This window comes from Pezoporus occidentalis, unplaced genomic scaffold (genome assembly GCF_034315485.1).
Source record: "Pezoporus occidentalis ecotype Australia unplaced genomic scaffold, CSIRO_AGI_Poc_V1 ctg369, whole genome shotgun sequence".
NCBI lineage: Eukaryota > Metazoa > Chordata > Aves > Psittaciformes > Psittacidae > Pezoporus > Pezoporus occidentalis.
Window position 1 is genome coordinate 160957 of NW_026915690.1, and position 12415 is coordinate 173371.

The following is a 12415-nucleotide window of genomic DNA, read 5'->3' on the forward strand; positions in this document are numbered from 1 at the left end:
AAGGTCAGACAACAGAACTGCTAAACTCTTTTAAGAGGCAGGTTTGGCACTGAAAAACAAGCTTATGATACACACAGTGTTACACAACAGACTCTATCCTACTATTTATTTCCTAGAGCTGTAGGAAATCATACTGCTGTATGATTAAGTCCTTTGTGGAATCAGACCCTAACTTACCTGTCCAGTAATCAGCAGACACCACCGCTCTTCCCTCTCCACATATGAACTCTGAAAAAATAAGAAGCATTTTCCTTCCAGCAACAAAAAGTAGCAGGAACTTAAAGTCCTTGTTAAAACGAAATACTCACCTGCAAAGCCCAAATTTTCATACTATTTACCCAACACTAATAATATTCTGTTATTAGCTTGCATTTTTCTGAATAAAACCAAAGGAATATAAGGGAAAATGTTTCTACAAAAGGAGAAACAGTCAAATGAAATTTTGCACAAATCCAGCATATTAGCTCCTTCCTCTTTCTTCCTCACGTAAGATTATTTGCTCATTGATTTTTCGATTAAAGTTATAGGTTTTGAAAATTTACTTGAGTTATTTTCTTTGAACTGTGTTTTAAATAATACACTAATGTTATGTGATGAACTTTAGGCTGTTTCTGTTGATCTGGATCTTACTTACGTACTTGTCTGTTTATTGCCACCAGTTTTATGCTGTTTCACTTACCCTGGACTTCACTAGGGAATTAATGCTGATTTTAATTCCAAGAGAAACCTTGTGCAACACATAATTGGTTTGTGCTTTCTTTGAGTACTGCTGGAACAAAAAATGGGGGACAACTGGAAAAAAAGAAAAGAGAAGACCTAGGGTTACCTTAATAGTTGTACCTCATCATTACAACCATACTGTTCATACTGGCAGTTACTTTTTGCTGGTAAAACTTTTAAATGTTATCAACACTAACTCAGATGTCTATTGCCTTTCTGTCCCAAAATTACAAAACAGATGGGAAAAATGTAGCTGGTGTAGAATAAAAACCCTCTCTCAGCGCACTGATAATTTTGGCATTAAGCCATATTGCAAAAATAGATAATTACCAAGAATGACAGGGCTTGAATATGAAAATAATTGACAGTGTTTGGAGGATGGGGTATTGTAAAATTCATTGTGTTTGAGTTGTGAACCCACATAACTTACTAAGGCACACACATTTACACCTTTTAACTATACTTAGTAGTGGTGACTGCTACTAGTCCAACCCCAGCAATAGGCACTAGTTGTGGTGACTGAGACTGGTCAAACCCCAGTGACAGTAGTTGCGGTGACTGCAACTATCCAACCCCACCAACAGACACTAGTTGCAGTATCTGTTGCTGCCATTGGAGCAGCTGCAGTGCTTGTTGCTGGGGTTGGAGTAGCCACTGCTTCTGCTGCTTTGCCATCAGATCCAAACATCTTTTGCCCTTGAGGGTACTGGATAGTGTTGAGCAGTAGGCATGGCCAAGGCCCCAGCAGGTTGCAGTGGTTTGTCCCTGTCTGGTGGTGCCAGGATGCACACCTTGTCTAAATGTTTTACTAGTTTGTCCAGATTTTACACTTGTTCAGGGGTGAAGTTCCAAAGCACCAGAGGTGCCACTGGAGTATTTTCCCATACTGTCCTGCACACCCTGCCACTCATGAGAGTCCAGCCTTGGGAAAGATCTCTTGGTGACATTCTTAGATAGCTGTTTCACCTTAAGCAAGATCTGAACCACATGCAACAACATGCTGGGTCCCAGCAAAAGGACCAGGTTGGCTTCAAGTGTATGCAAAGGATATTAAATTCTTAAAAATTCTCAAATGTTACCATAAACAGCCAGCAGCTGGGTTGCACACTGGTGTAGGCTGGTGTTAAGCTGCTGGAGACCATCTATGTGTGAGAGAAAATATGATTCAGTTCAGCCTGCTCCTCAAAGAGAGCCCTGAAGATCCTCAAATGTGGGAATAGCTTTGGCTGTGCAGAGGTACTATCCACCTGGTCAGTGGTGGAGCAGGGATTTATTTGTGACAATAGGCACAGCTCTGTACTTCTTCAGGACAGTGAGGAACAATGTGGAGCATTATTTCAGCTGCAGAGGTAACTAAAATATAGGTATGAATGCCTATGGGTGCAGTGGGGCAGAGAAGTGAATGATGCTGGTTGCCACAGCGTGGAAGGGGGAACAGTGCTACAGTTCCAATTGCACTGTTACTTACAGAAGCATAAATGATGGTGGGTTGGGTGCCACAAGTCCAGTTTTGCCCCGGCTCCTGTCAGCGTGGATCTTTCCAAGAGTTTGTGCTGCTGCAGCTGACGGGTACCAGTCCATGCAAAGGGACTTTGCAGTCACCACTGAATTTGATTCAGTTTCTTGTTTTGGGGCTTGGGATTTTGACTGCTCAGAGGGATTGAACTATCTTTGCTTGGGAGCACAGGCGGTGGTGAGATGGTGGTCGTGAGATGGCAGCCAGGCCATGCCACCTGCTCTAGCAGGCTGGGAGGGAAGGATAATGTCCTGGGTTCAGCAGTAGCAGTCATTTTTCTCCTCCTTGGTAGCTGGTGTAGTACAGTGTTTTGACTTTCAGCTCGGGAACAGAGCTGATAGCAGCAATGTTTAGGTTTGGCCAAGGACTTTGTGAGCCTCATGCTCTGCCAGGGAGGAGGGGAAGCCAGGAGGAAGTAGAGACAGGACACCTGACCCAAACTGACCAAAGAGGTATTCCATACCACAGCAAGTCATGCCCAGGATGTAACTGGGAGTGAGCCGGAAGGGCTGGGAGACTGCAGGGTTGGAGGAGGTATCGGTCGGAGCTTGGTCGGGCTGGGGGGGGCGAGTTATCGGTCGGCTGGTGGTGAGATGTTGTATTCTCTTCCCTTGTTATTTCCTTTATCATTATTATCCTTGGTGGTAGCAGTAGTGATTTGTGTTATACCTTAGTTACTAAACTGTTCTTATCTCAACCTGTGGGAGTTGCATTCTTTTCGATTTTCCTCTCCGTCCCTCCGCGAGCAGGGGGAGGGCAAGAAAAGGGGGGGAAGTGAGTGAACGAATTACCTGACTGGCCACTAAGGGCTTCATTCACACATTTTTTCACACTTCCAGGATGGTGACTCCACCGCTTCCCTGGGAAGCCTGTTCCAATGCTTGACAACCCTTTCAAGGAAGAAATTGTTCCTAATATCCAATTTAAACCTTCCTTGTGCAGCTTGAGGCCATCACCTCTTGTCCTATCACTTCTAACTTGGGAGAAGAGACTTGCTACTTAGGAAAAGCACGTACAAAGGATGAGCTAATGACCACTAACAGCAGGGAGAGTTCACTGTTTTTATTTGTAGTCCTCACTCTGGGCATCGCCTTCTCCAGTGATCTTGTTTGTAGCCAAGTTCCTGTGTGTGCCCACCAGTACTCACTCTCTGGATGGTCCGAGATCCTGCAGGTGTTTTCTCTGTGTGGTTTCTAGTCTATCCAGCCTCTTGCGAAGCAGGGGAAGCTCTCTTTGATGCTGCTCCTATTTTCTTTTTCTAGCTCTTCTATCTTGGCTTCCAAAAGTTCTAGCTTCTCTCTCATCCTCCTTTGCTTATTATCATTGAGAGTCTTTCTCTTTTTCTGAGCAACAGCAGCTCAACATAGCTTGTTCTTCATTTGGTTGTATTTTGTCTTCTTTCTCTGTCATGCGCTGAGTAAGCAGGTGCTTCTCCTCCAGCCATTCCATTCGTTTGCATTCAAAAGTCCGCAAACACTGAAGTTCCTTTTTGCTAGATTCTTCTGCCATCTGTAACACATATAGTTTCTCTTCATACTGATCCTTTTCAGATTGTCTCAAAGTAACTTGTTCCAGTTTCATCATCTCTAGATAAGCTAATTTGTTCTCAAGTTCTAACTTTTCATCCTGTAAGACTGCAATTTTTTCAGAAACTTCCTCTTTGGCAGCTTGCACTTTATGAATTAGCTCCCGATCCTTTTCTACTAAAAGCTCCTTACAATGTTCAATAGGTGCCTTAAGAATTTCCATGTCTGACAGGAGTCCATCCATTTTGCTTTGCAGCTTGTTTCTTTTTTTTTCTATTTCACTCTTTGTTCTTGCTGCCCCCAGTTTGACATTTGTTACTTCCAATTTATGATCTTAAGGGTCTTTTCTGATCTAGTTGATTCCATGAGTCTACAAGGAGAGAGTCTGTTTTAACATTTTGTTCTGTAACCTGTTCATTTGATTTTGTAAGGACTTGGATGCCATGGCACTCTCTTCCAGATTTTTCAGGGTGATTTCCAGCTCTGTTATGGTTTCAGCGCGGTGGTCACAGTGTCCCCAGCACCTTCACTCCTTGCTCCACTGGGTAGAAACTCTGGATGGAGTTCAGGAAGCACGCTGTGCAGTTGGTGCAGGGTGTCATCAGCTCTCCCCTTGCTGCTTCCTGCCCGATGTCCGCAGTGGTGTCTCCATCCATCTGCCCTCGCACAGCATTTCCTAGTGCTTGGTCAGCCAGGGCAGCACCATCTTATTCCTTTTCTTAGGTGGGATGTTGTCCTGCTGGGAAGACTCCTCCTCCTTAGGGGTACTGGCTGGCACAGGGCATTTGGCCTGCTTGTGGCCCACCTCTCCCAGTATGGGCACCCCCTGGCAGGAGAAGAGGACCAGCAGCAGTTGCAAGGGGCTCAAAACCACTCTGGGATGCCTCTGCAGTGCCACCTACACCAGTGGGGCTGTGCAGGGTGGATGGTGCTGGAGGGCCGACAGGGGCCTGGCCTGGGGACTCCTCAGTGGCAAGTGGGTAAGAACCACCCTGGGCTGCCTCTGCAGTGCCTCCTGCACCAGTGGAGCTGTGCAGTGTGGATGGTGCTTGAAAGCAGCTGGGGGAACTGGCCTGGGGGCTCTGCAGTGGCAAGCGTTTCAGAACCACCCTGGGCGGCCATGACAGGCTCATCAGCAGATCCTCTGTAGGAACTGTCAGGGGACCCTTCCAGGGACTCTCCTCAGCATTGTACCCTGGAGCCTCTCAAGTCTCCTCAGAGTTGCACACAGAGCTCTCCACAGAGCTCTCCTCAGAACTCTCAGAGGGGTTCAGTGGTGGCCAGGGAGGAAGGTCTGCTGACACCCTGACCTGCTCCACCTGTGGGTCCTGCAATGGGGAAGCTGCCACCGCACAGAAAGGGTCAGCATCCCCCAGCATCACTGCTGCTGCCTGGTCCCTGGTTTTCCAGTCTGCACCCAGTGCTGCAGCAAGTCAGGGACTTGGCTGAAGGAAGTGGTGCTGGCAAGGATGTCAGGGCCATTGCAGAAGGTGGTGTCATCATCCTCGAACTCACCACTGCAGCTGTCTTCTGCCCTGTACTCCAAGAACTGGGGGAGCTTGTTGAGGTTGCTGGTTAGGATGGGCATTCTGGGGACATCGGGGACTGTGTCTTTGCCAGCCCCCAGGCCCACCACCACTGACGGTTCTTTGGGGTAGCCCCCTTCCACCACATACTTGGAGAGTTCAGGGACCTCACGGAAGACCTTGACAGAACACTTGGTTACATCAGTGGTCACGGTGGTGTACTCAATGTCTGGTCCCTGTGCCAGTACCACCTGGTCCAGTGGGCAGTCACCATTCACCACGTGCTCCAGGAAATCTAAGAATTCAATGAAAAAGTCAGTGATGGTGAGGCTGATGGGAAAATCAAAGCCACCAGGGAAAGTGTCCTCACTGTCCCCTATCCCATCACCACCATGCCACCACCCTCTACAGTGTACTTGGAGAGTTCAGGGAACTCATGGAGGAAGGCAGCCCAGACGATGGTGGGATGGTGTCATCTCTGTCTGCAGCGTCAGAACAGGCAAGCTGATGGTTGAAGGTGATGTCCTCTGCCTGCTCAGGAAAGGCCCCTGCAAATGTGGCTGGTCCCTGCTCAGACACCTCCATAGGCTCCCCCAGGGGTTCTGGGGTGGTCACCACTGCTGAAAAAGCAAACAAAGCAAAGCCAAGTCAAGCCTGAGGTGACAGAAGCTTCGCTCAGCTTGGCTGCCCACTCTCAGGCTCCTCAGCCTCCTAAGCCTCACCTCTGGGCTTCTGGGAGTCTGCAGGGCCCAGGCAGGCTGGTGGGGACTGGCGGTGGGGATGCAGCCCTCCACGGCTGCCCTGTCCTTGCTGGAGGACACCTCCTGTCCATGGGCGCAGGAGAGCTGTGCCATGGGTGGGAGTGGCACTGCAGAGGGGAGTTGCAGCAGCTGCAATGGAGTCCCGAGGGGCCCTGACACCCCCTGCACCAGCTGCTGGGGGACAGGCTGGTCCTGTGCAGGCCCCAAGGACATCAGCAGCCCTGGAACAGAGGGTAACACATGGGTAATGATGGGAGGCAGCATGGCCAGAGCAGTGGAGTTCAGACCAGACACTTAACAATGCCATCGGCAGCTGGAGGGGAAACCTCTGTTGAGAGAAGCAAAGAGAGGTGATGGGGTGAGAAACTGGGAGGCCAAGCCAGCTGGGGGGCTACCTGGAGGGCAGGGGCACCAAGAGGAGCAGGAGCTGCTGCTATACCTGCCATGACTGTTGACCAGTGTCATTTGGGCTTGGGCCAACTTCCTCTTTTCAACAGGTTCTGCCCCAGCGGTCCACCCATCCTGGCTGCTTCAGCAGCCTCAAGGCCAATGGAGCCCAACAGCTTCCACTCGCAATGGTTTCCTCCCCTGCTGATGATTCCCTGACCTAAATCATGGTTTCGCAGGCCCACAAGGTTTTCCCATCCCAATTATGTTTCTTGGGGAGTTTGTGTCCAAGGGAAAGGGTTGTGGCCGACACTACTGGCCCTGCGATGTTGATGTGTGTGCTTCCCAATCATTTCCAGTGGTGGCGGTGGGAAGGGGGCTTGTGGCATTTTTGGGTGGTTCTTGTCCTCCCCCCTCTCTGGTCTGAGCAAGAGCTCAGTCTCAGTCTCACTGTCAGGGAAGCAAAGCTATGACGTCTGTGTGTCTTTTCCCCAGCACTTGCCACATGCAGATAAAAGCACTGGTAGGGTGCAGGGACATGAAACACTGTGGGACAGCTCTGCCAGGGATGCAATGCTTTGAGTGGTCTGGGAGGGTTTCTAACTTGCAGCAGTAAATCTCATCCCCGGAGTGTTGCCTTCGCAAGGCGTGGCGACCTGGTTCAGGAACGGCACGGCGACCAACCCCAGGCTGCTCGGGCCATCAGCTCACAGACACCAGTGTGGTGGACGGCAAATGGTGTTTATTAGTTCGCAACACAGCGTTATATACTCTGGGTTTACAGCGTCACTTCCGCCTGCTTACATCACAGGCTACATACTATTGGCTATTAAACAGGGGGCCCTATCTTTCCGTACAGCGCGATATCTTCTGGCCGCCAGGCCCTAACTACCTACATTTCCCCCCTCCCTATGCTTAATAAAACTAGCTGGGTATAACAACAGTATATGGTTTATGCTTTCACACAACATTGAAAACAGTTTCTGCAAACGCAATATATGCTTGAAATAGGGATGCAGAGCGCATCGGGCAAGGCACGTGAAACAAGTGATAGCAGAGAATGACAGGGTATAACTGGGGATAGACCAAAAATTCTGAACAAGAGCATTCCTAAAGCAACTGTTGGCGTTCTATGAGCATGATGTTAACCTTTCCCAAACGGCTTTTGACAAATGACATCAGCTTATTCAATATACAGGGTCCAAAAATCAGTGCTATCAGGATTGTTATAACCGGCCCTATCAGGGTAGACATTAAGGGGGTAAGCCACGGTGAATTGGTGAACCAGGATGTGAACCAATTCTGTTCTGCCTCTCGTTCCCTTTTTCGTTTTTCTAGTCTCTCCCGTAGTTTGGCCATAGTATCTCTCACTATGCCAGTGTGATCGGCATACAGACAACATTCTTCCTTCAGAGCTGCGCATACTCCCCCTTTATGTTTTATATATGGTTTGGGTGACCTTACTTGAGCAGGGGACCTGGGCTAGATTATATCCTCAACATATGCCAACTAGAGGCTGCCTGGGCCTGCCCCTTTTTTCTGCTGTATGGCTCTCTGATAACAGGCTGTATAGCTCTCTGATCCTTCACATCAAGGTCTGGCATGGCATGTGTCCCCACCGCTCCACGCCTGCTGGGTTGCAGCCAACAGCGGAGCTAAAGGTTCTTCTTGGTGGCAAACACAGAAGCCAACCCAGTCTTGCCCTTGACTGTGGTAGCAGGCATTTGGTCAGCCTCAGTCCTTGCACCTTGTTGTCAGTGCACAGTTTCACCTGCTTCATCCAGTAACAAGTCGCTACTACAGCAAGGCACACACAAATTTACATGAGCAGAGTAACTATTACAGGGTGCAGCAGCATGTTGAAGATGCTGATGGCAGTGAAGGACTAACCAAAGAAATTTCTTACCAGTGGAATTCTCCCCCCCTCTTAAATTTGTTCCATCACCTGCTTTATAACACTACCATTGTATTAAAATCTTTCTAGCTTTTGCCTTAGCATTTTCTAGCAGCTACTGCAAATTTCCATACTCTAACATCTCTTTTACAAGTGACAAATCTATACAATACAAGGTGTAGCTTCTTATTAGCAACTAGCTATTAAATACAGGTGGTTTTATACACAAAATCACAACCTCTAATAATAGCTACTTTACAAGCACACATATTCAGGATGCTACTTTTCAGTTGCCCCCAAGTGATGTTTTGCAGTTATTTGTTTTTTCTCTTCCTCTATCTCATTCTGCTTGGGGTATTCACGGTCAGCTCCTGTAGCTGAGGCATCAGGTTTATCCATTCGTCTGTCCAGCTCATGGCAAGGCTTGACAAACTTTGCAGGCAGTCACCATGGACCTGTAGGCAGGCGGACACAAATATACCCCCTCCCCCACGTTATCAGTTCTTGAGAAGCAGACAGGTTAAACTGCACACTGTTAACCGGCGAGGAGTTTGCTGCGTCATTGCTCTTCCCCCCCCACTTTGTGGTTTGGTTTTTTTTTTTTTTTTTTTTTTTTTTTTATCCCTGCAAAAGCCGCCCTGCTCGGCAGCAGCTACAGCCGCCTGCCTGCTTCAGCAGCAACCATAAATACCTGCCGGCAGCCGCACTTTTACATTAACTCTTTCATGCCCAAAATGTTAAACAGCTACCCCTTAAAAACTTTTACAATAAACCCAACAATACACAAAACACCGATTGCCCTCAACACACACACGTGTGGGATCCCACAAGCACACTCCACACAAGTTCAATATTTGAAACACAAAAAGACAATTATTACTCCCACTACACAGTCCCACGTACAGAATGTGGCACAAGGACCCCGTGGAGACTAACAGCAAACCAGCTCCGAGAAGCATCATTGCAGTGCAAGGTGGCAGGCTCAACCTTAGCGGGCATCCCCGCAGAGGCTCTGCCTCCCCCACATCGTATGAGGCTTGGGCTTTTATACTGACCAAAATGCACACTCATTCCGACACAGGTGGCCAGCCTGTGCTGGAAGAAGTGGCCAGCAGTATCTACAGAGGTCTCCAAGGGTTGATACAAACCTGGACATACTTATATTTACCAACTTCTAGTACATGAGTATCACAGAGAAACTGTATGGGCTCCCCCTGTCAATTGCAAGAAAAAATCATAACATATACAGCTTGAGTATAAGAGGATTTTAACGCATACGTGGTCACCGTTTGTCAGGCCTCCTTAACTATTTTGAGATCAAGAGCTTCCCGCTCTTTAGCCCCCTGCTGTGTAGTAAACACAGGATATGCAGAGAGGCCCATTGCAGAAAATTCACCAGTAATGATCGCATCTTTGTTTAACCATTGTTACAGCTGAGCGTCTCCAGGGCCAGTAAGTCTGAGCAGACCGACCCGGGAGACGAAGAGTCAGGGTCTGGAAGCAGAGGATATAAATCTGGCTCGGATTCAGGGGATTCGGGGGCTGATCCTGCGCCGAACTCGGGGTCTCCATTGCTCGCAGCTGTGTCTTTCTTATCAGATGTATCTCATTCGGCATGTAGCCATCTGCAGACCTGGCTCCTCCGTGACTGAGTTAAATTTTTTTTCACTCTAGGGCATAGTGGGTTGGAGAGGCTCGCGGTTCCTTTAAATCTCCCGCTAGCGCATGATCCCTATTTTCTACTGCGTGCTTCAAAGTGGCGCCGCAATCGATCCGGCGCCGAGGCACCGCCCTCTTTCTTTCGGATTCCTCGACTTTTATCATACGTATACCTTCTAATATACTTTCTCTGCCCTTTTCAAAGTCCCTACTTTCGGAACTGGGGTGGTGGGGGAGCAGGGGGTTACACCTCCTCCGCGGCGCCTTCTGATGGAGGGGGAGAAAAGGAAGGGGGGGGGAAACCCTGTGCTCCCGCGAGCTGGGGGAAATGAGTTGTAATCTTCCCCCGGTTTCAACCGACCGGGGACGTCTGTTCCTAGTTTCTCCGTTGCTACCGCGGCAGTTTTCTTTTCTGCCTTGTATCTTTTTAAACAGTTCATTACTTCCCTCCGTGGTTTACCGAGTTTCTTTGCCTTTTTATAATCATTAAGCACTGAGTCAAATAGTTCATCACCAAACTTTCGCCACTCACTCTCCTCAAATATTGTATTAGGATCTGCAAAAAATCCCTTAGCCTTCCCTACAGCCACTAGACCTGCTAGCTGCTTTAGAGTCTCAGGCTCAATTCCCTGCTTTTATAAAAAGCACTGTAAAAAGTTCAGGGCTCAGCAGAATCATCGACGTCTGCGAAGTGCAAAGTCTGTGTGGCCGCCCCGACTCCCAGTTTGGGGGTGGCCAATAAACAGTTCTTTGCCGCCTTCCAGGTCTCCTGCGCTTGTATTGCCTTCTGCAGGGCCCGTTCGACTTTTCCCCACGACTTAAGGCTTTTCCCACAACCTGAGGACTTCGTCTCCTCAGCTAGCGCTTTAGTACATTTATCCCACACTTCAGGGTGGAGTATATCCACCGGCTGGTCAATGACCCCGATTTGCAAGAGTCTCGCAACAGCGAGAGAAAAATCTTTAGACTTGCAATCAATACCCCACTGTTTATGTAATTGTGATACGACCTTCACAAGGGCTTCCATCCTCCTTGTTGGTCCGGGAGCGTCCTCCCCGCCGGGCTGGTCCTGCTGCTCCGGCCGCCGTTCACCCATCCAGGCGAGTTTCCTGGGTTTCGGCACCACTTGTTGCCTTCACAAGGCGTGGCGACCTGGTTCAGGAACGGCATGGCGACCAACCCCAGGCCGCTCGGGCCATCAGCTCACAGACACCAGTGTGGTGGACGGCAAATGGCGTTTATTAGTTCGCAACACAGCGTTATATACTCTGGGTTTACAGCATCACTTCCGTCTGCTTACATCACAGGCTACATACTATTGGCTATTAAACAGGGGGCCCTATCTTTCCGTACAGCGCGATATCTTCCAGCCGCCAGGCCCTAACTACCTACACTGGAGCAGACTGACTGTCCCCGAATGGCATCTTTGCTGGCTCTTGTCACCCTGTCACTGGCTTTTGGGACCCCGGCTGGTGGGGCCCATCGTGCATGTTATGAAACTTCCCTGCCCCCTAACTATTAGATCAAACAGTGTTTAAAGTGTTAACATATAGATATATATGTGCATACATATGTGGGTACATATATCTACGTGTGTGTGTATATATATACATACACATATATGCATATATTTATCTATGCATCTATAATGTGATGAGGTACCGGATTTTCACTGGAAGCTTCAGCCTGGCCCTGAAAATTAGGACTTTTCTTTATGGCATCTTAAAGCTGTCAGTAAAGGATAAAGAGCACTACAATGCAATAGAGATAATGCCAGAATCCCAGTCCCTCCAACACGTCTTTGAAACTCTCCCACTGTCACCCGGCACCATGAATCAGTAACACTTGCAGAACTGACTCCAGGGACATCTGGACCAAGGGACGACAGCAAGACTGCAGCAGAAATAGCGTTGCCTGGCAAAGTTTTACTAGGACTAGTAATTGGTAATGACAGTGCTTATGGATAGTTCAGGTGTGTTAATATCTGACTGCAGTAGGATAGCAGACAAATTCGGAAGTGTAGCATGAAACTAGCAAATGAGTGAGACAATGAAGAAATAGTCAAAGTAGAAGCTTTTGTGCATCCTTTTTAAAAAATCACAACCCATTTTAAGTTTGCTGCTTTACTGTTCAACAATAATTGCAAGATTTCCAGGCATTTATTCATAACACACTTACGATTCAGATTCTGCTCTGAAATACATACAGAAATATGTGTATTAGAAACAAAACAAAAAACTAAACCCTCCCACACTTCAGACAAGAGTTAGCTTTAAGAATCTTAGCTGAAGAAGTTAACTTATTCTATGCTGTTTCAAGCATATAGTTTTGAACTTAGATGCCTAAAACCATTAAGACCTCAAGGTTAGACTGAGTAACAAGTTTTCTTCTCCAGTTGACGCATGAAGTGATTAATGGGAAAGAAA

General features: G+C 48.1%; 1 protein-coding gene across 1 annotated transcript; it reads right to left on the reverse strand.

The window, feature by feature from the left end:
- Positions 1-3283: 3283 nt before the first annotated feature.
- Positions 3284-4087, reverse strand: LOC134170058 (centrosomal protein of 83 kDa-like). The gene is given in 3 exon segments (XM_062631107.1): positions 3284-3483; positions 3486-3627; positions 3629-4087. Coding segments are annotated over 3 exon segments (705 nt in total). The 5' UTR covers positions 4007-4087; the 3' UTR covers positions 3284-3298.
- Positions 4088-12415: the final 8328 nt, after the last annotated feature.